General features: G+C 47.2%; 2 protein-coding genes and 1 long non-coding RNA gene across 5 annotated transcripts in view; 1 reads left to right on the plus strand and 2 right to left on the minus strand.

The window, feature by feature from the left end:
- Positions 1–13290, minus strand: part of LOC138917658 (uncharacterized) — a 30072-nt gene extending 16782 nt beyond the window's left edge. Inside the window, exons 1-3 of one of the 2 annotated variants that reach the window (XR_011425966.1) lie at positions 13054–13290; positions 9037–9207; positions 1668–2909 (exon numbers count right to left, since the gene is read on the minus strand). This is a non-coding gene — a long non-coding RNA (uncharacterized lncRNA). Of the gene's footprint in view, positions 1–1667; positions 2910–9036; positions 9208–13053 lie in introns of those variants that run through there. The other variant, XR_011425967.1, reaches the window with a different exon arrangement.
- CA12 (carbonic anhydrase 12) overlaps positions 12682–21801 on the plus strand; it is a 50122-nt gene continuing 41002 nt past the window's right edge. The window contains exons 1-2 of one of the 2 annotated variants that reach the window (XM_005602598.4): positions 12682–13368; positions 19137–19157. In XM_005602598.4, the coding sequence (XP_005602655.3) occupies positions 13116–13368; positions 19137–19157 (274 nt within the window). In that variant the 5' untranslated portion in view covers positions 12682–13115. 2 annotated transcript variants of the gene reach the window in all.
- Positions 19008–21801, minus strand: part of APH1B (aph-1 homolog B, gamma-secretase subunit) — an 89059-nt gene continuing 86265 nt past the window's right edge. The window contains exon 7 of the mRNA XM_023616091.2: positions 19008–20996. The gene's annotated coding sequence lies outside the window, so the exon portion shown is untranslated. The remainder of the gene's footprint in view (positions 20997–21801) is intronic.

Genomic DNA, 21801 nt, shown 5'->3' on the forward strand with positions numbered 1-21801 from the left:
AAACTTATATGGAAAGGGTGGGAGAAGGAGGAATTGGCTAAAGATGGTCCAAAAGTACAAACTTCCAGTTATAAGATAAATAAATACTAGGGATGTACAGGCATACCTTGGAGATATTGTGGGTTCAGTTCCAGACCCCTGCAATAAAGTGAATATGGCAATAAAGCAAGTCATATGCATTTTTTTTGTTTCCCAGTGCATATAAAAGCTGTGTTTACAATATACTGTGGTCTATTAAGTGTGCAATAGCATTGTGTCTAAAAAAGAGTAATTAAAAAATACTTTATTGCTTAAAAATGCTAACCATCAGCTGAACCTTCAGGGAATCGTAATCTTTTTGCAAGTGGAGGGTCTTGTAAAAAAGGCAGTATCTGCGAAGCACAACAAAGTGAAATGTAATAAAACAATGTATGCCTGTAATGTACAACATGATGACTGTGGGTAACACTGCTGTCTGGTATATATGCTAAGAGAGTAGATCCTAACAGTTCTCATCACAAGGAAAAAAATTGTTCTCTTTCTCTTTTTTTTGTATCTATATGAGATGATAGATGTTAATCAAACTTATTGTGGCAATCATGTCATGATATATGTAGGTCAAATCATTATGCTGTACATCTTGAACTTATACAGTGCTGTACATCAATTTTATCTCAATAAAACTGGAAAAGAAATTTATATGGAAGAATAAAACCAAAGTCCACAATTAGTTAAGCCAATTTTGAGAAGAGAGCACAGAGGAAGGACCTGCCCCACCAAATGTCAATGCTATATAATAAAACGTTATTGTACCAATGCAGAAACTTGCAAATAGACCAAGGGTCAGAAAGTGCCCAGAAATGTACATGTGTGTGTTTATGCATTTGGGTGTGAGTGTACCAGGTGTATGGAAAAAAGCCACCACAAGTCAATGGGGACAGGATGCACTGCTTAGTAGATATTGCAGGGAAAACTGGCTCATGATGTGGAGAAAAATTTAGTTGGATCCCTAACACCATAAAGAAAGGTAAACTTCAGATGCGCTAATGATATGAATGTGAAAGGCAACTCTTTCACATATACCAAAAAAAAAAATACATAGAAATATACATAAGAGAATATATATATGATCTTAAAAGTGGGGAAAGATTTTTTTTAAAATGAGCTGAAAAGTACAATCAGAGGCCAAAAAAAATTGATGGATTTGACTATGTAAAAATTAATGATAATGATAACGATGGATATCATTATCAAAATTAACTGACAGGTGACAGACTGAGAAAAGACATTTGAGACTTCTAAAACCAGCAAGGGATTATTACCTAAAATATATTTAAAAAGTCCTACAAATCAATCAGAAAAAGACAGAGAACCTCATAGAAAAATGGGCAAAAGATAGGAATATGTGACTCACACAAGAAAATCCACTAGTTTTGATTAGCCTAACTAGTTATTAGATAAATGCTCAACCCCACTAGTTATTAGATAAATGAAAATTAAAACAACAGCAAGGTATCTCTTTGTCCCCATGAGGTTGGCTTGGACTGGATTATCCAAAAATCAGATTGGATAACACGGAACTCCAGCAAGGTTATAGGGAAGCAGAGACTCGTCAGCCAGCCTCATGGGAAAGTAAACCGGTAGAGCTATTCTAGGGCATGTCAAAGATAAACAAACCTGGACACTAGTTAAAGTGGCAAGGGCAGGTTTTATTCAGTAACTACCGCAATAAAGAAAATGAGTCCAGAGTGAACTGAACTCAACTTCCCTGAAACAAAAGGATGGAGACATTTTTAAAGACTGAGATGTGCCAAGGGAAAGGCTCTGAGGGTGTTAGGAGGGGTTAGTCCAAGTGACTAGGCCCCCTGGATTTGTTAATTGGTGCTTACGCAGAGGAGAAACTTCTATCTTTATGACAGGAGGCAGTGGAGCAAGCTGAAGCAAGGCAGCCACAAAGTCAGTCCCTTATCCTCCCCAGGGACTGAATGTTTGCATTTTGAAGAGAAGGCTCTCAGGCCCTTGAGGAAACAGTTTTGGGTGGTGGATTTACACCTCAAAGAGCAGTGAAGGGATTTATAATTGCAAGCTTTCTAAAGTAACTGCTCTAAGAGGAGTGTGGGAGGGGGGTGCTTATCTGCCTACCACTGGGTTTTGGCTGGAACAAATAGTAAATCTTCCAGGTAGGCATTTTAAGGTGGGGGGGGGGGGTGGGGTGCAGGGCTGGGTCATCCTAGGAATAGGACCTTAGGTTGCTAGAAGCCATGCTAGAGTTTGGTCAAGTCTTTCAGTGCAGGGGTTTGGATGGGTCTTTTTTTGTGATGAAGATTGTCACTAAGCTAACATCTGTGCCAATCTTCCTCTACTCTATGTGGGATGCTGCCACAGCACGGCTTGACAAGTGGTGCTAGGTCTGCACCTGGGACCCGAACCTGCAAACGCTGGGCTGCCAAAGCAGACTGCATGAACTTAACCACTACGCCACTGGGCTGGCCCTGATTCTTTTTTTTTTTTTAATTGAGGTAACATTGGTTTATAACATCATATAAGTTTCAGGTGTACCACATTATAATTCAACACCGTATATACTACAGCATGCTCACCACCAAAAGCGTAGTTTCCATCCATCACCATATAATTGACCCCCTTTACACATATTGCCCTCCCCCAACCCCTTCCCCACTGGTAACCACCAATCTGTTGTCTGCTCCTATGAGTTTGTTTTTGTTGGAGTCTTTAGATACTGAGAGTTCTGCAGTTCTCAGGCACGGCCTGGCAGTACTTTGTAAAAGTAAATACGCGTAGATATTATGACTCAGCAATTCCACTCATGGGCATATGTTTCAGAGAAACTCTTGTACAGGTCCTAAAGGATCATGAACAGAGGTATTCATCTCACTGTAGCACTGGTAGCAGGCAGTTGGGGACATTTGCTAGGAGAACGAATAAGTAAATATGGTAGTTAGATTTAAAACCAGAAACCACACAAAATAACATAATGTATTTATATGTTCACATACATAGCCAAAAACATTGTATCAAAAACATTAGAGTGAAGGTCTATGGGAGAGAGGAAAATGGAAGCAAGAATCAGGGATGAGGAGGGAAAAAAATAAAATAAAACAAGAACAGTTCCTTAGACAGACGGCTAATGAGTGAGATATGAACTCCACTCATGGCACTTCAGTCAGAGAGAGAGAGAAAGAGGGAAGGAGAGAGGATGAGGGGGAGAAACAGAGAGAAAGCATGTCTCTCTGGCAGGGTGGACAAAGAAGGAGAGGCTAGGGTGGGAGAGGCCGGGGGACAGTTGATGGGGCAGTGCAGGTGGGAGAAGATAGTGGTCAGAAGCAGAGCAGAGGCAATGGAAATAGAAACAAACAATCAGTGTTGATTAAGGGCCTACTATGTACCAGGCACTGTTAGGTTCTTTCATTCTCTCTGGGATCTCAGGAGTTCCCAGAAGGTAGAAACATTTACAATGGATGATGTACCACATGTGGGGAGGAGTCCAAGATCACCTCCCAAGTTTCTATCTTGGGTAACTGGGAGTAGGATGATGCCATTAACTAAGAAATAAGTAAGATGGGGAGCACAAATTCATGGCCTGGGGTCTCCCAATCCATCTCTTTGAAAATCAAGATTCTAACAAGGCATTCGTACTTGGGGGAAGAGAAGTGACATTCATTGTGCTCCAATTAATGATTGGTATTTTCATAACATCAGAAAATGTGGGTGCTTATTGCACATTAGATACTCTGATTAAGATGTTTACACCCATTAGCTCATTCAAAACCCTGTAAAACAGGTACGATTATTATCTCCATTTTATTGATTAGGAAATTGAAGCTTAGAGAAGTTAAGTACTTGCCCAAGATCACAGAGCTTCTGTGAACCCATGTCTTCAGATTCCTTAGCCCTACTATATGTCAGATATCAGGCCACAGGCTTAATTTTCATATAATTCTCACGTTTTGTATGAGATAGGCTTATTATCTTCATTTTCCAAATGAAGGAAGTGAGGCTCGGAGCACTGAAATTACTGGTCCACCCTCTCTCAGCTGCTAAATGGTAGAGTGGGGTTCGGACCCAGCATTTGTGCTCTTTGCACAATGCACACCTGCACATCTCTCTTTGCTACTGCTCAATCTATTCCTCATGCAACTCACTCAAACTCGACCTATAGATCAAGAGTCTGAAGAGATGTATTAACCAATTGCAATGTATGGACCTTGTTTGGAGCCCGATTCAAACAAATGGTTAGTAAAACCACTGAGAGGACAATTGGGAAAACACGATATTAAGGAATTACTATTGATTTTTGTGAGTGGTGTTAACATTGTGATTATGTTTTAAAGAAGGGAGGCCTTTTTAAAAGAGAAATATGTGCAGATGAAATAATACAGTGGTTGTCGAAGTGTGGCCTCTGGATCTGCAGCATTGGTATCATCTGGAAACTTGTTAGAGAAACAGATTCTCAGCCCAGACTTGCTGAATCAGAAGCTCTGGGGGTGGGCTCAGCTATCTGTGTTTTAACAAGCCCGGTTATGAGTTGATCTTTGTTGAAGCTGGGTGATGGGGACGTGGGGTTCATTATAACTGTTCTCTCTCCTTTTATCTGTGTTTGGAAGTTTTCCACAATAAAAAGTTTTCAAAAACTCAAACCGTTTTTTCTACAGTGCGCCTTAGCTGCTCTCTCCTCACTCATCTTGGGCTCTTCTTCTCCAGCTCTCCTCCGTCGGGAACATTCCCTCCTGGCTTCAGAAATGGCAGCTCTCCTTATTCTCCTTATTTGCCTCCAGTTTTCCAAACCTTTGGGGCTCCTCCTGCTCTTGCCCTCTCTCCTTGCCCTCCTGCTAAAGGTTTTCAAGGACCCGTCTCTCACCAGTCTCCATTTCTCTCCCCTCGGCATTCTTTGTCACGGCTCACTCTGGCTGCAGAAACCCATTTCTCAGAGGCACCAAGGACCGCCCGCTTTGTCCAAGACATTTTCTCTGCACTTGCGACTTTTGTTGACACTGTTGACACCCTGCTCTCTTTAGGTAGTCTGTTGCTTCTTTTCTTTCTCTTAAAAAAGAAAAAATTTGCCTCTTTCAACTTTTAAAAAATTTAATTTGTGCAACTGTTTTAACATGTAACAGATTTGCTGTTTAAAAAAACCCAAACACTACACAAGTGTAACAAGTAAAACTGCCACCTTGTTTCCTGGGACACTGTCTTTACAGTTTGCTTCCTACTGCCCCAGCCAATCCCTCCGGGAGGTCTGAGTTCATTCCTCCTCAACCTCTGCCGTAGGTTCCACACGACAGCACTTACTCTGTGGAACCAGAAGTCCACAGCCCATGGATTCTTCAGGTTGAAGGACGGAGAAAGTTCAAGGAGGAGGAGTAAATGAAATGCAGAAGAAGAGAGCAAAAGCAGAGCCAGAGTCAGTGTGAGGAGGATGGCTGATAGCTGCCTAGAAGTGAGACACGGCATGAAAAGTCCCTCATGAATGTTCAGCTCTGACGACTCCCCAGACCTTTCCCTTCCTTGAGTGCCGTTGGTTCTCCGTCATGGCTCTTGGGCTCTTGTAGGAGCTCTGAGGCCCAGAAGCATCTTGAGAGGGCTTATTGATGACACACTGTTCAGCAAGTGAACTTAGAATGAAGACTCACTGTCATGCACCATGGCTGCCTCTGCCCCGAGCTGTGAACGTGGACCCGTCCTAGAGGGCTCGCTTCCCCCCAGCAGCCAGCACTATCTGTGCACTTGCTTCTCCTTGTTGTCCCCAAAGCCATCAAGCCACTGACTTACCGACAATCTACCCATTGTCATATTTATCTGAATTTGTCAAATTGTATCTTCATTGCTCTTCTAGGAGTTTGCAGACCTTCCTGAGGAAGTCACTCAAGAAACTTGACTCCCTATTTTAAATTGTTAGTCATCCTAGGCTTTGTGACTTCTTGAAACTTGTCTTAAGATGTTGTCAATGTTAAAATTACTAAGACTATGTAGAAATGTGGGAAAGTGCTTATGATCCAGTGTAAATTTTTTTTAAAAAGTAGTATACAAAATACGGTATATTTACTCGATAGTAACAAGGTAGGTATTTTTTGCTGACGTGGACAAGAACAAGAACGGAACATGCACGAATGAAGTTATCGTCGGGTAGGATGGATTAGTGGGCAATTTTCTTTTTATGAATTCCCTCTAACTTCGTATATAAAAATCACATGGCTGAAATGTTTCCCTATTCCAGCTCAATGTTTAAAGTTCTCTTTCCAGTCTTGACCAAGATTACTTTGTCCAGCATCAGACTCTGTGCTGAGTCTTCACAAGATCACCATGTTGCTCATCCCGCAGGCGGACGACCGTGGAATTATCTTTCACTTCCCTGTACCTCCCCTTTTGTCTGGACAATGGTAACAAGTTAGCACTGTTCCGTCCATAACTTTTCTCTGCCGTCTTCCCCATTTCTTACCATTTTCCTTCTGCTGACAGCTAGTTATACTAGGCCTATTATGATGAGATTTCTCTTACTCACTATCTCTGCTTTGATTTCTTTCCTATGAACTGGGCCTGTGTTAACTCGTTTCTTCTCTCAGAGGGGTAACGAGCCCAGGATCTTTCTTATCACAGACAGTTCTGATGCCTTCACTAAAAACAAACCGCTGTATAGCTACAACATCAATCCAACATCAATCTTTGTAATTATGGATTATTGTGTCCTTCCAAAATATCTCAAAAGAATTTTACAAAGTCTTACTGGAATTGAGTGGCACCATCTCTATTATAGAAAAGAAACGACTGAGGTGTTTGAGGCATTTCCCCTTCCCACTCCCTGCAGGGGAAACAGAATTTGAAGAGAGAGCCCAAGTTTCTAGGTTCTAATTTTCAGATTCTTTGAACATCCTTTAAGGACCCTCACTGTATCTTGCCATCATTTCTACCACCCACAAAATCCTGTCAAGTCGCGAAAACAGAGATACTAACATCGAAAATAAGTTTTGCATATCAGTGGTAAGAAATTGAGATGCAGACATAAGTAATCTAGTTCTAATTTATTCCACTTCAGAGTGAGCCCCAAACTCTTACTTCAAGGATGGGGAGTGGGGTGGGCATGAAAAAATTAGCTCCATAGGTAAGATCTCTTTACTCGTGTCAGTGGGCTCATAACTCAGCCTCTCCTTAGGCAGGTATCTCTAGTTTGCTGGCAGTGTTGTCTTGAGTGGGAGAGCTAGGAAGCCCTGGCCGCCTACCTGCTCTGCTGGCCACCGGACATACCTGAGCCCTGTCTTAGGGCTTGAGAAGAAGCTGCATCCTTGCCAGGGCTGGCCTCTAGCCAGAGAGGCAACTCCACTTGAGTGGTCTGTTGGGAAGCTCACTGGCCTTCACCTGTCCATGCCATAAAGCTAGCAATGTTAACTGCACCAGGCTTCCAGCCTACTGAGCTCTCGGTCAGGCACTGGAGCCAAAACAAGGTGGCCCACCTCAGTACACGAACTCCAGCTGGCTGCAAAGCAGAAGACTCACACTGCGCGTCCCTAGTACTTCATCTCCAGTGGAGAAGAATGCAAACTGAAGTGTAAGCAGCTGGGGGCTGCTCGCCAGTTTTCTTTGAAAGGACCTGAAATGGGGATCAGCTCATAAATTCCTGCAATTGTGGAGAACTAGAGTATCAAAGCAAGAGGAAATTACTAGCTTATTCCAATAGTATGTGGCATCTCTGAGCTCAGGAATACCTCCCAGCTCCAAGACTCCAGTGATCAGGCATTTCCTGTGGTAAAGTGGTTCTGAGTCTACTTGTTTAGAATGCATCATTGCTTCACTAGGAGGACTGGTTTGTGATGACAAAAGCTACATTCTTGAGAGGCCAATGTGTAGAATTATGGAGGGAAGCGATTTCTGGAAATCTCCACTTATTCTTCTCTGAGGGTTCACAGAAGTTGGTGTGGTTGCTCAAACTGGGGAAGTCAGTGGGCTTGCCCAAGCTAGGGAAGTTGGTGGGGTTGCCCAAACCAGGAACTATGGGGTCAAATAACTCCTTTCAGCCAGTCAAGACCCTTCTCCAGCAGAGGACTACCACCTACGTAGTGCTTAATATCTGCCACTGTGCTAAGTTCTTCACATGCCTCACTTATTATATTTATTCCTCCCTATTGCCCTTTGGAGTATACATACTCTATGGCCCTCATCTCTTTAAAAACGAGGAAACTGAGACTCAGAGAGGTTAAGTGACTTGCCCAAGGTCACACAGGTAGTGAGCAGTGGAGCCAAGTTTCAAAACTCAGATTCATGTGATGCCAAAGACCTCTCGCCACTACCATTTGGCCTCCTTAACCCTGGGCAAGAGTTGTCAGAACTGATATTAGGACTATTTACTTTAGGTTGGCACCTGTGATGTTGCTGGAATGCGGTCTGTGACTGTGCTTTGGTTTAAAAGACCGAGGTGAGAGAGGATGGTGCTTCAGACTGAGAACAAGAAGAACAGGATCTGGATCAAACCCGGAGGAGAGTGGATCCAATCAGCAGGTGTGAAAGGAGAGACAGATGTGAGAAACCTTAAGCTACCAAAGTCTAATTCTATCTCTTAAGCATTCTTGGTGTCGGCCAACCAGTTTTCAGAATAATTTACCTGGAAAGAAGTAAACCATATTGTGTCAAGGTTTATTTTCCACTTAAAACGCTAACTCTCTCTGCATAGGATTTTGAATTATTGTCATTTGTTATGCGTCATGCAGAGTGCTTTATAAAAATCCCCGCGACAAGCCATTATTCCCCACTTGACAGAAGAAGCAGCTGAAAGATTCCATGGACACATAATTGGATCAGAGTCACCAGTTACCATGGTAACCAGACTAGCTGAAAACTTACGGTCCCTTGTTGGAATCCAGCTTTCATTTTTGAGATTAGTAAACCAAGGCTGAGAGCAAAATAAATTTTTTTCTTTTATTTCAAGCCCACTCTTAGGAATATTTTGTGTATGTCAAGTGCGTTTGTTTTCCAAACTACTTTCACACATAGGGTCTCATCCCACACCCACAGCCCTGTGTGGGGTTAGACATGTTTATTTTGACTTACGGATCAGAAAATGGAAGCATCTACGGGGCAGCTGAGGGCCCAGAGCTGATTCCTGGCAGAGCTGTGAGTCCGGCATTCCTTCCTGTGAGGCACATTGCCCTCCAGCCGATCCTGCCTGAAACTGAGCAGGGCAGCTATGGTTCACACAGAGGTTATGACTCCAAGGCACAGCTGCAGAAGCGAAGAAGCAGATGTGAACAAAGCTACAAAGTGACTGCATTTTGAAGACCTAGACATTTGCACTGGGGTCAGTGGGTCCTTGCAAGTCTTGGCCTAGAGGTTCTGTCAGCCACTGCCCAGTCAAAGGAGACCCCTTGGCCTTTTCCTTCCTTCTTCCTTCCCTTCTCTTCCTTCCTCCCTCTCCCTCTCCCTGTCCATCTCTGCCTCCATCCACACCCCACCCCTGTTCCTTGGTCAGGACAGAGCTCATTAATATAATAAGGAACTCTGCGGTTGGGCTCATATTCTCCTCCTTTGCTGGAGAACTGTGTCCAATCAAAGCTCTGAGGTCTCAGGTTCCTCGTATCACATTCCGGCAGATGCTCTGTGCACTGATCAGAGGGCAATATCCCTCAGGAACCCCACGTGGCTTGGGGAGAAGGACACAGCCGCGTCCCGTGTCTATTATTTGATTGCCAGAATTGCCACTCACAGCATCTCGAAAACTGGAGAATCCACATCTCAGAGGGATCCAGAAATAAATCGTCCCCTTTTGAGGCATTTGTGAGGACAGGCGTGGAAAGAGCCTGCCTGGACCTTGGAGACAGAATCGTCTGGTTGAGAATTCAGTCTCTGCCACTCAAAAGCCTCATGAACGTGTGTAAGGAATGGATTTAACTTTTCCAAGCCTCAGTTTCCTCATCTGTAAAGTGGCAAACCTAGCACCATCCCCACAGGTTGTTGTAAGAATGAAGTGCCACACACAGCATCAGGCAAACAGAAGGTACTCACTAAATGTTAGTTCTCCTCCCACCAGTCCTTTCTTCAGCATACAAAGGTGCATTCCCAATTGATTGACTCTATTTGAAGAATTAATCCTAAGAAATAAAATTCTCTATACTCAAACCTTATGCCTGAAAGGCCAGCGATCAGCCGTGTAAAGGGCAAATACCTCTAAATGGCACCAGCTTGAGAAAGAGGAGCCTGGTATTAGCTGTGTATTTCAGAGGTTTTATGAAGTCACAGAATCTAATCCTTACACTGATAATGTCTTCCCTCACCGCCCAGGACAGAGTGGCCCTCTCCTGGTTATACATCAATCTTCTATCGCACTGATTACAATCGTAATTATAGAGTTCTTTACGAGATTATTTGTGTTTACATACTCTCCAAGAGCAAGGATCATGCCTAGCATGGTTCCTGGCACATGGAGGGGGAATGAATGAATGAATGGTCAAGTTTCTACTTGCCTCATCTCATTGCAGCCATATATCAGTTCTGTTAGTGACCCCGGGGCTGGCATTATGACCTGCACTTTTCAGATGAGGAAAGTGAAGCTGAGAGAGGTTGTACCACTGTCAAGGCCATGCAGTAAGTGGTGGGCAGGCACCTCAGCCCAGACCTGCTGACACAGAATCTCGTGTTCCTTTCCTCCATTGTCCTCTGCCTTTTGACTTGTCAGCCTCGCCCTCACATGGATCCAGATGGTGACATTTTAGAGGAGCTCTGCTCCCTGGAGCCTTCTGTCTGGGTGTGTCATTTGGTGGCCAGTTGCCACATTTTGAGTAATGAAAGTCCCTTTCCACCCTAACCCACTGAGTAATGGGTTATTTATCGGCTGACAACAGCCCCATCTGAAGATGGTAAAGCAAGTCTGCACAAGTGCAGCTTCACAGGCCTCAGGAAGCCTCCGGGAGAGAAGGTTCCCAGAGTTGGGCACTTCAGCTGCTTAGCTTTGTGCTATTTGGGGGGGCACCCTTGACATCAGTTCTTTAGAAGCTTGGTCATTCCATCCATTTCTCTTTGCTTTTCCCCTTCTCTGATCTCCTAAGACTAAAAAAAAAAAAAAAAGAAAAAAAAAACTTCACTCAAAGCACTTAGGGTAATTGGGTCTCAGTTTATGTTCTCAATTCCTTTTTAATTGCTATCCATTCTTTACTAATTAACCAGGTCTCTGATCTTGACATGCAGTAAACATCCCAGCCCTGTCCTTTCTCTCCATCCAACCCAGTTCACAATATTGCCTTACTGTTCTATTAAACTCCTCTTTTTTCAACCTGTCCATTTCTGGGGATCCCTGGAGAACACTTAGAGGTACAGGTTCAAGGAGAAACTGAACTTAATGTTTAGCCAGACCTAATACCTAAACACCTAAATACCAGACCTAAACACCTGGAGTGGGGGTAACAAAACGTGTGTACACGGCCCGGTTTACCTTAACTAGTTGAGAGATGCAGGGCAAGCGATTTCACCTCCATGGGTTCCGTATGCACCTCTCGGAGCCCTCAGTGGCTCCTCCCCAACCTCTCACATTCCTTTAGGACATTTCATCTTCTAAAGCCCATTACGACAAATCAGAGACACAAATGTCTTCAGAACCACAAGTGAGAGGCTCGCTGACTACTCCAGAGGTCACTCAAGGCCCTTTCTCAGGAGTAGCAGGCAGAAAAGGTCATCCTTAAGCCTACTGTAGTCTGGAAGTGCTTGTGACAAGGTGGAAACTACTTCCTTAAAAAGGCTTCGGAGCCCTTTATTAACCCAAACAATAGCTGAGCTGATAGGGACAGAACAATAGCACTCCTTGAAGTGTGGGTGGCATGTGCTTTCTGGTGGTTCTCAGCAGAGAAGCTGCTCTATCCCTCCAAAGCTACCAGGGACAAGTGGCTTCACGGGCCATCGGGCCATCGAGGCCAGCCTGAGAGTCCGCTTAGGCTGAGGGTCGGCACAGACCTGAGAGAAGTGAGGGCTGGTCAGGCGGCTGCGGCCAAGAGAAGAGGGTGGGATGGGCAAGGTCACAAAACCGGGCGTCATGTACCAGGCTGGGTAGGGCACCCTACCATGTGGTCTGAGCAATGTCTGTGGGCAGCAGGGAACCAAGAGAACAGGCAGGGTCACAGAGCAGGAAGGAAACTGAGCCCAGCACAGGGTGCAGTGCAGACACATTCAGAGGGCCCAGGGAAGCCAGAAGGACAAATGACAAGGGTGGTGAGAACAGCAAGTGGCAGTGATAGCAGCAGGAAGATTTAGTGAGCATTGGGAGCGGCAGGTTAGTAAGACCTTTGACTTACAACTGAACACGGACTAAATAAATACAAAGGGGATCAGACTCACGTGTATATGACTAGATGTATGTATACACAGATGTATTTTGACAAGAACACAGACATATGAGAACAGTGGGCAGAAATGAGCAGCAGGTGATGATAATATGCCCTGGGAACAGAACTCAGACCCTGATCTGGACCAAGTAGTACAGTGCCTGACACACGGCAGGGGCTGGATAACCAACGTGAGTCCCCTTCTTCCACTGCTCTCCCAGAGAAGGAACACGCCAGCTTCCTAGGGAATGGATCAATACTTTGAACTGGCATGACCCTTGTCTACTCACCTGTTATTAGGGGAAAGTCTAATGGCTTAATAAAGCTGTTCACTGTGCACCTGCATCTTGCTATTCACCTATTCTTCATTCACTCGTGTCTACATTTCAAAGGCAGGACATTATCAGGACGCACTGTACGATCCGCAGAAACTCTGAATTTGAATGCAACCCCTCTGCTGTCCTATCCAGTCCCTAAGGGGTGCCCAATCCAGGCAGGCAGAGGATTGGCTCTGAAAGGGGCTCTTGTCCCTACGGCATTGCACTTAGGGGGCTTCTCAGTAAGGGCAGCGACAGACCAAGGCCGTGGCCACTGAAGCGAGTCCCTAGACTCACCCTTCCTGACGCGGCCGAGGCGGGCGGATCTCGCCCACGCCTGCCCGCTGCTCGCACGGAGAACCGGGTTCCCAGGTGAGCCCGGCCCGGGGAGCGCCGGGGTCGCTGTCCTGCAGCGCGCGGCTGAAGTCAGGGCTGCAACTCACCTCGGACCTGGGGCGCCAGACCTCCCGTAGGCAGGGCGTTCTTCCCCCCGCACGATGACATCATGTGTTTGGGGCTGAGTCGCTCCATAAAAGCAGTCCGCGGGGAGCCGGCAGCCCAAAGGTCGAAGAGCTGGCCACGGCGCCGGGCTGCGCACACGCGCCGCCGCGAGCACGGGAGTCAGAACAAGGAGGGGGAGCCGCCGCCCGCCCCGCGGGAGCCGCAGCCGAAGATGCCCCAGCGCAGCCTGCACGCGGCCGCCGTCCTCCTGCTCCTGAGCTTAAAGGAACAGCCTTCCAGCTCAGCCCCGGTCAACGGTAAAGTTTCTGCCCCTTCTTTCCTAACAGTCCCGAGCGCTCAGCCACACCTGGACAGAAGGATCTCCTGCGGGGCTCTCTAAGGACGAAGTAAAATCATTTTGGGGGAGCAGGGAAGGACAGGCATAGTATCAAATAGCGCAGTTTTTAGAAAGGATGCTTCATTTTCCGTTGGAATGCACGACCTGCTGCGGTTGCCGAGAACGCGTTGTCTTCATTTTAGAATATGTCAGTGTGTTCTCCAAGCACCCGCAGCTCTGGAGGGGTGGCTTGGGAACTTGCGAACCGGGGAGGAGAAAGGGAACCAGGATTTAAAATATTGTGCCTCGATCTACGTGCAGATCGGAGAGAAGTGGCTGTGGCATTCTGAGCGGCAGCATTGCCAGGGCCGGTTTGCAGTCGGGGCAGCGCAACTGCAGGTCCCCCGACAGGGGTGGGCGCTTCTTTTGGAGGAGAGACTTCTCACCATTAAGTTTTACCTCCAAGCCAAAGAGATTTTGCATCTCATCCTTAATCATTGTTTTTCCCCAGAAGCGTCTACGATCCTGAACGTACGTGTGTGTATGTGTGTACGTGCACTCAGAAGAGCATACACACCTTATTTCTGAGTGTAATTAGGGCCCTTCACCTGGAAGGGCTGGAGGCTGAGGGTGCCTAGTGGGGTGGCAGGAGGAGGTGAGGGGATGTGAACTGTGGGCTCAGGTCCAGGCAGTGAGTTGCTGTGAGCAGCCAAGCTCAGGGGAGTTCATCCTTTGGAACAAGAGGAGGATGCCAAGCTTTTGCCTGCCTCTCCACCAGCTGAGTGACTGCTTTTCTTGGGGTGGGGGTGGGGAGGTAGATGGTGACTTGTTTGGAAATTTCCTGCATAACTGATGGTGGCTCCTGCCCTTGACAGAGTTTGCCCCAAGTTGAGAGATATTTGTAGATGCTACGATTCCTGGACCCAGGTTGGGTTGAAACATTTATAGAAGGGCCCAAAGTGACTATAGTGGCTGAAAATCGATCCTCTCAGCTCAGCAGTGGTGGTGGAAAATTGGTCCTGCTCAGCAGCGGGGAAGCTCAGAGCCTCCTCCTGACTTGGAGGTCATTGTGCCCGTGGGGCAGGGCAGGGGAAGCAGGCCGAGCTGGACTGTCAGCAGCTTTGGCATCATTCTTAGTTCAGTTTAAAGCCACTGGCTGGCATGATATGCTTGATATTATCTCCCTCATCTGGTCGGGGAGAAATAGAAGGTAGATGGGAGAAAGGAGTCATATAAAAGTGGAAATTAATTTTCAAACCTGCCAACTTTGATACCTGTTCCTTTCTCAAGAAAGCTGCGCTGAGACCCTAAATCTCACCAGAAATCTAGGGCCAAAAGAGAGAAGCAGCCATTCACTGGCTGTCTTTCCCAAAAGCTTGTTACTCCTCTCAACTCTGGGGCAGCTCCTCCCCCCTTCTCTCTCTTCCCCTGCCCTCCCTGCCCCTCTCCTCCCCTCTCCTCCTTGCCCTTCCTACTCCCTCTGTTTCCCTCCTCCTTCAGCCCCTCTCCCCTCCCCATTCTCCAAATTGGGGTGGGAGAATGTGCAGTAAAAAATCCACTTTGGGGCCAGCCCCGCTGGTCCAGTGGTGAAGTTCAGTGTGCTCTGCTTCGGCATTGCAGGTTCGGTTCCCAGGTGTGGACCTAACCACTAGTCTGTTAGCAGCCATGCTGTGCTGGCAGCCCACATACTAAAAAATAGAGGAAGACTGGCGTGGATGTTAGCTCAGGACGAATCTTCCTCAGCAAAAGAATAAAAAACAAAACAAAACAAAACTCTACTTTCACCTCCCACTGAGTAGCCAGCCTGCCTCCCCCTAGATTCTAATACAATTTTTATTCTATAATTCCTCATGCAGACTTCTTGGCTTTTTTACCTACCTTAGGGGACGAGGTCACAGCAAAAATCACTGATGTGTAGAGTGTCAGTATTAACCCAAGGTTGGGGGTGGAGGGGCATTAAGGTTGGGTAATGGGGTCTACCCTTTGCCTGGAACATTTAAACTTCGAGCAGTTGGCACTGGTGAATGTCCGAGAAAAATGTCTGGGGTTGGGGAGGGAGGGTGCAAAATAAGGTGAAGTCAGTGTCTTCTGGAGAAATCTTTGACTTCTTAGTTGCTGTGGGGGAATCGTTCAGTGAATTCTACAGAGCCTGCTCTGCCTGAACTTGGTGTGGAGAGCTGGGCTGCCCAGATAACGGTTACTCAGGGAAGGTCTAGCACCCAGGACAGGAGGCAGGCAGGGCCCTGAACCCCTCACCTGGGTCTTTGCAAATAGCATTTTCTCAGCAAGCGCCCAGGAAATTCTCCCTGTCCGGTACAAACTGGGCCTGCGGGTTCTAGCAGGCGTCAGGCTGGGCCTCCCAAGTCTCCAGATAGAACAGATGACCTTCTTGGGAAGGAACACTTCCCCTCCTGGAAGGGCCTGCTCCCTCAGGGAGCCACTGAAGTGTAGCCACAGGGGCCTTGCCCTGGCCTGCCTTATGGGGTCAGTTTAGTCTTGTTAAGACTCCTGCCCTGGGGCCGGCCGGGTGGCACAGCCATTGAGTTCGCACGTTCCACTTCTTGGGTGGCCCGGGTTTCGCCGGTTCGGATCCCGGGTGTGGACATGGCACTGCTTGGCACGCCATGCTGTGGTAGGCGTCCCACGTATAAAGTAGAGGAAGATGGGCACGGATGTTAGCACAGGGCCAGTCTTCCTCAGCAAAAAGAGGAGGATTGGCAGTAGTTAGCTCAGGGCTGATCCTCCTCAAAAAAAAAAAAAAAAAAAAAAAAAAAAGACTCCTGCCCCTAAAGCTAGAGGCAGGGAACCAGGAGGTACCATTTCCAAATAAAGCAAACACACGCACACACACACATCCTTTATAAAGTCTCCCTGAGGCCACTTCTGAGCTGATGGTGAACCAGACTGGGCCTGACCTTTATGTGATGAACCCCCTGACATTTTACAGTGTGTCTTCTCCCCAGCCTCAGCTCCTGAGCCCCTCTGACGCTGCCGTTTACACCCAAAGCCCCAGGTCCGGAGGACCACACAGACTTGCTCAGAAAGAGGAGGCAGGAGAGTTTGCTCTGGATGCTGCTGCTTTTCAAGCACAAGTCCCCGGTCTTGTGTCCCCACTGGAGGCCTTACAGTCCCAGATGTCCACTCTTTCACACTGTGCCCTGAGCGTTCTCATCTGAGGATGAGAGCTGCAGTAATAGGAGAAGCCTCAGCTTAGTAAGCTTTGGGGAGGAAAGTGGATATGGAGGATACTGGGACTATGACTGGATTTCAGGGAAGGTGCATTGAAAACTTCTGGCCATGGCAGTACCGCTCGGAGGCAGCAGATGTTTTTCTGGTGGCCTCCAGAATCGCTGGAGTGGCCTGTGTCTCTCGAGAGAAGCAGTAGGATGAACCTCCCGGGTCCTTGTGAAATTTTATATCCCGGGCTGCCAAGTGCTCTGCCCAGCTAAGTGGCAATAATCTGGCTTCTCTGTCTGAAATCCATGATTGTATTTTAATAGCGAACCCCTCAAACAAAATGCTGAAGGAAAATGATCAGAAAAGAGATTTGATGTCTTCCAAGGCAAGGCTCTCTTTGTCCCCTTTCACTATCGTTTCAGTAAAAGGGGTGGTAGCAGATGCGGGGGTCACATACAAGTTTGGTTTGCCCAAACGTGGTTCTGAATGTCTTCTTCCAATCGCTAATTCAGGGGAGGTTCACCTTGGGGCTATTAACTCCTGTGGGGTCCATAGCAGGTTTCAGGGGTTCTGTGGACTTCCTGAGGTTAATTGTACATGGAATTTTGTGTCCAAGCTTCTGGGCATTTTCATGGGGAAAAGCTCCGTAGTACTCATTGGATACTCTATGGGGTCTGCACTCCCTCCACTATCCCAAAGGTTGGGAAGGAGACTCACAGATTCCCTAAGTTCTGGGAAGTCAGGGAGCTGTGGAGAGACTTCTTAGCAGGCACTGATCTTCCCTTCACCTCAGTGGACTTCCATTTCCTCATCTATAAAATCAGGTGACGGCTGCAGCTGTGTGAAGAGCTCTCAGTCCTTCTCTTCCAGGGTGGGCTGTCAATAAATCATGCCTAACCTAAACAAATCACAAGGGAGCAATATAGGTATGTTCTATAGACATGTGGAGATAATGCCAGAAGAATCATTGCGAAAAGATTCAAAGTGGTTATCCTAGGGAGCAGGGAGATGGCTAGGGGGTGTCAGGGGACTGATATTTGTATAAAAAGCCTTACAGAGCGATCTGACCCTTTAAACCACGTACAAGTGTAATTTGATAAAATTACCAACTGAACTTGAAAATTAAAAGCAAAATTAATTAAAAACACTGAGGCAAAGAAATGAAATAGAACAACAAAAAGTATGAGATTGAACCAGCTTAAAAAAAAAAAAATCAAAGTCTTCTTTTAGCTTTTAAAGACCACAACTGGCTGGAGTAGGAAGTGCCCAATTGTGATAAGAGAGCAGATTGCTGGTCAATTACATTTTCCTGCAAATCAATTCCCGAGAGAGAGAGGGGATGGGAGAGTCTTCCCCTCCCAGCTGTACCCTGTGACCAAGAAGCCCGGAGGCACTGGGAGAGGCTAGGAGAGAGGGACTTGGGAGTTGAAGAGTCCCCTTTGTTGGAGGTGTCCCCTGAGACACCCTGAGTCTCAGTTGGGGGCTCAGTCTCCTTCTGGAGGTGCAGAGGAGGTGTGCAGGCAGCGCAATGAGAGCACGGCTCTGCAATGACTTTTTAGAAACTGTGTTGATGTAGGAAGGAAGGACCTGTGGTGTGAAGGGTGGAGGAGGAGGAGTAGGCGACTTTCGTTACATTCCTAGCAGCACTTCTCCTACACATTCCTACCACCCCTGGGATTCTAACCCAGATGAAGGTGGCAGCTCCCTCAAAGAAAACCTTTCCTTTTGAGATTCGTTTTCTGCTCTTTATGGACTGTCGTGAGCCGTTCTCCAGGATATGTTGTTAAGTGGGAAAAAGCATGATGCAAAACAGTGTCTCCAGTATGCCAACCATTTGGGTGAGGAGAGGAGAGAAAGAATAGAAATGCCTGTGTGTGTGTCGTCAGACTTCATGCTGTGAAGGGGTTCACGGTGACTGCGGAGACTGGCTGTCTCTAGAGGAAGCAGGGAGGTTGTGGGGAAGGAAGAGATTCCAGCCTTGATGGCTGTTGGGTTTTGAGCCTTGGGAATTTATTACCTATTTGGATAATAAGATCTGGCTTCTCTAAGATGTCTCAAGGGGCCGGCCTGGTGGCGCAGCAGTTAAGTTCGCACGTTCCACTTCTCACTGCCCGGGGTTCGCTGGTTCGGATCCTGGATGTGGACCTGGCACTGCTTGGCAAAAGCCATGACGTGGCAGGCGTCCCACATATAAAATAGAGGAAGATGGCCATGGATGTTAGCTCAGGGCCAGTCTTCCTCAGCAAAAAGAGGAAGATTGGCAGTAGTTAGCTCAGGGCTGATCTTCCTCAAAAAAAAAAAAAAAAAAAAAAAAAAAGGATGTCTGGGAGGCTTCCCCTCAAGAAGCCCTTCCCAAACCATGAGCCCCTGCACCAACCCGCTGCCTGTGCCTCCCACCCTTGGGAGCATGGTTGCTCAGAGAAGCGGTTGTTCTGACACAGACTGAAAAAGTTTTAATTTCTGGGCATCCACCTCCTTTTCAATTTACCCCTTTCAAAATAAAATCTGTAGTGTTTTCTCTAACTTGTTCAAGCTCAATTATACTGACTTGCTTTGTTTTGTTCTTTGCAGGATCCAAGTGGACCTATATTGGTAAGTAGAGATCTTAAATACTTTTTGGAGGGATGGCTGTATCTAATGAGAAAGCCAGAAATGCCATGATCTGTGGAGATTATTTTGGGGGTTTGAGACGAGCAGTTCTGGTGCCGTTAAAAGAGGGCACAAGGACTCTCTGAAGATCGCTCCATACAGGTGGCATACAGCACTTTTTCCAGCAGATGGGCCTGCTCTGTGCACTTGAACTGTGAGTCAGAGCCTTAAGGCTTCCAGATTCCTGCAAGGATTTCTCCCAAACCTCCCAGGAGAAGATGCCTAGGTTATCCCCAGACTGCAAGGACGCTGGGCAGGAGAGAGACTTTCTCCTCAGTACGACATTGATCCAACAATAAACAAAGAATAAAGGGCTCCTTTCTGAAAGTTTGGCTCAGGCCCCAGGATGTACACTGTCAGTGTGTCTAGAATTAACTTCTTGTTGCCATGTTTGTAAGCAAGTAATGGACGAAGTGGTGATGGTCAGTTTTTAGTACAAGAGGGATGCTTGTCTTAAATGGTGAGAGAGGGACATCAAGTGTGCAACGGGGTTTCCATGGGATTGGGTTAACAACGGCATTAGCCCTCTGTGGCAGACCTGCAAGATAAGCAGCTGGAAATTGGCTCAGCTGGTGTGTTGCAATGAATTGGAAATTTGGCCATGAGTTAGAGTGGGAATGGGAAGCCAAAAACTTGGGCCCACTGGCAAGTACAGGAATGTTAATAATGTCTTGATAGGGACAGAGTCACAAGGGATGTGAAGGATAGATTATAATGGTGAGCAGGAGGGTGGAACCCGCCTCGTTGGCACAGGAAAGGTGGTGACAGGCAGGGAAGTAGATTATTACAGTGGAAACAGAATCCAGAGAAAGATCTGACTTAGATTTGCAAAAGTTAGCCTTTGGATATTTGTTAGCCCAGGAGGCGTAGAAAAATCACTGAACTAATCGACCTTTACCTACAGGCCAAGGTCTCCTTGGCTCTAGCATTGCATTGCTCCATCATTACTAATGTCCTTTATGTACTTATTATGTGCAAGGCTTGTTGCTGAGTGGGTGAATAATTAGAAGGGTAGGCTGTGGTCTGTTGCTGGGAATCACTTAAAACTTACAATTCAAAGCAGAATGTAATAGGTAATAATAACAGATAATGAATAAATGGTTCCGTGCTCTGATGGTTCAGAGGAGGACGAGAGTGCTAGAGCTGGATGGTCAAGGAAGCCTTCTTGAAGGAGGAGGGCTGTCACCTGGACCTTAGAGGGTGGGGAGGATTCAGTGTGGTGGGGAGGAAGTACTGTTGGCCAAGATGATGACATCACATGAGTGGAGGCAAGAAAGAGCAAGATGGTATTTGAGGGAAAACTCGTAGAGAAGGAGTTATAGAGGAGTGATGGACTCTAAGGTCCAAAAGATAGGTGGGGTCAATCAGGGGAGGCATGCGGGGGCAGGCCAGGCCTGTCCCACATTGTCCCGTAGGTGGAGGGGCAGGGCGTGATCTGCGTTTTAGGGAGAGTAACATGGTGGCTGGGGGTGCAGGGGGAAGGATGGGAGGGAGCAAGGAGGTGTTGGGCCTTTGTAGAAATCCCGTTCTGTGTCTTAACGTCCAGTTTACGGTGATGGCAGTAAGAGAGAAGGGCAGAGCAAGAGACCTGACTGAGGGAGAATGGGCAGAGTCTGGGCCTCAGGGCTCCTTGGGCAGGTTCAGTGTATGGGAGGTGACAGGAGCAGGGCGGGCCTGGAAAGAAGGCGAGACTCGTCCTGGGCCTTATTCCCAACGATCTTGAGTGAGCCACGCTGAGTGAGCCGTGCACGCCCTCTGGGTCTCGCTTTCCCCATCTGTAACCTGAGGAAGGAGAGGTTTAGATCAGTGTTCCGCAAACTGGCTCAGGGTGACCTATATCAGAATCACCAGGAATGCCTTCCAAATATGCAGATTTCTGGGCCTAAGGGCTGGACCTGGGAGCGGAAGGGAACCTGAAAAACCTGTCTATTTCATGCACACTCCAAGTGATTCTTATGCACGCTCTGTTAGAAAACCTCTGATCAGATGGTTCCCAAGGCCTTTCTAGCCAGAGTCAGAGGTAACTTGCCCCACGGCCTCCCAGGTATAGTGGAAACGCAAATCAAGTCACTTCAGGGGTCCCTGCCTCTCTGTGACAGCCCCCCAGGGCGGAGTAAGATGGTTATGGAGAACAGAGAGACACTGCATCATGAAGGTGTGGAGGAAAATCTTACTGCCACTTAGTCATGACGTGGTGTTCCCTGAGGGCGAGCTTCTCTGTCCAGCAGGGCGTCAACCAGGCCAGAAGCATTTCTTCCTGACCGCCAGCCCTCTGTCCCTCCCACCTCGCACAATTAGAGCAGCTCTTTGCTGAGGAAGCAGAGGGCAGAGTCTAATGCTGCACGACATGCATGGGGTGAGCACAAAGGCAACTCTGGCTTTTTATTAGTGAAATGAACACACGCGACGTGGAGTCAGCGCTCCCCAGTGGGGGCCAGTGAAGGAGGACGGATGGAGGCCAGCTAAGGAGGCAAACGGGTCCAGGCTGGCAGCTGGCACCTGTTCTCAGAGTCACACAGGTAAACGGAGGGCCTGGCGTAGGCGCTGGGGAAAACAGTTCCAAACAGTAAGGGCTGCCTTGAATAGG

This window comes from Equus caballus, chromosome 1 (assembly GCF_041296265.1).
Source record: "Equus caballus isolate H_3958 breed thoroughbred chromosome 1, TB-T2T, whole genome shotgun sequence".
Lineage (NCBI taxonomy): Eukaryota > Metazoa > Chordata > Mammalia > Perissodactyla > Equidae > Equus > Equus caballus.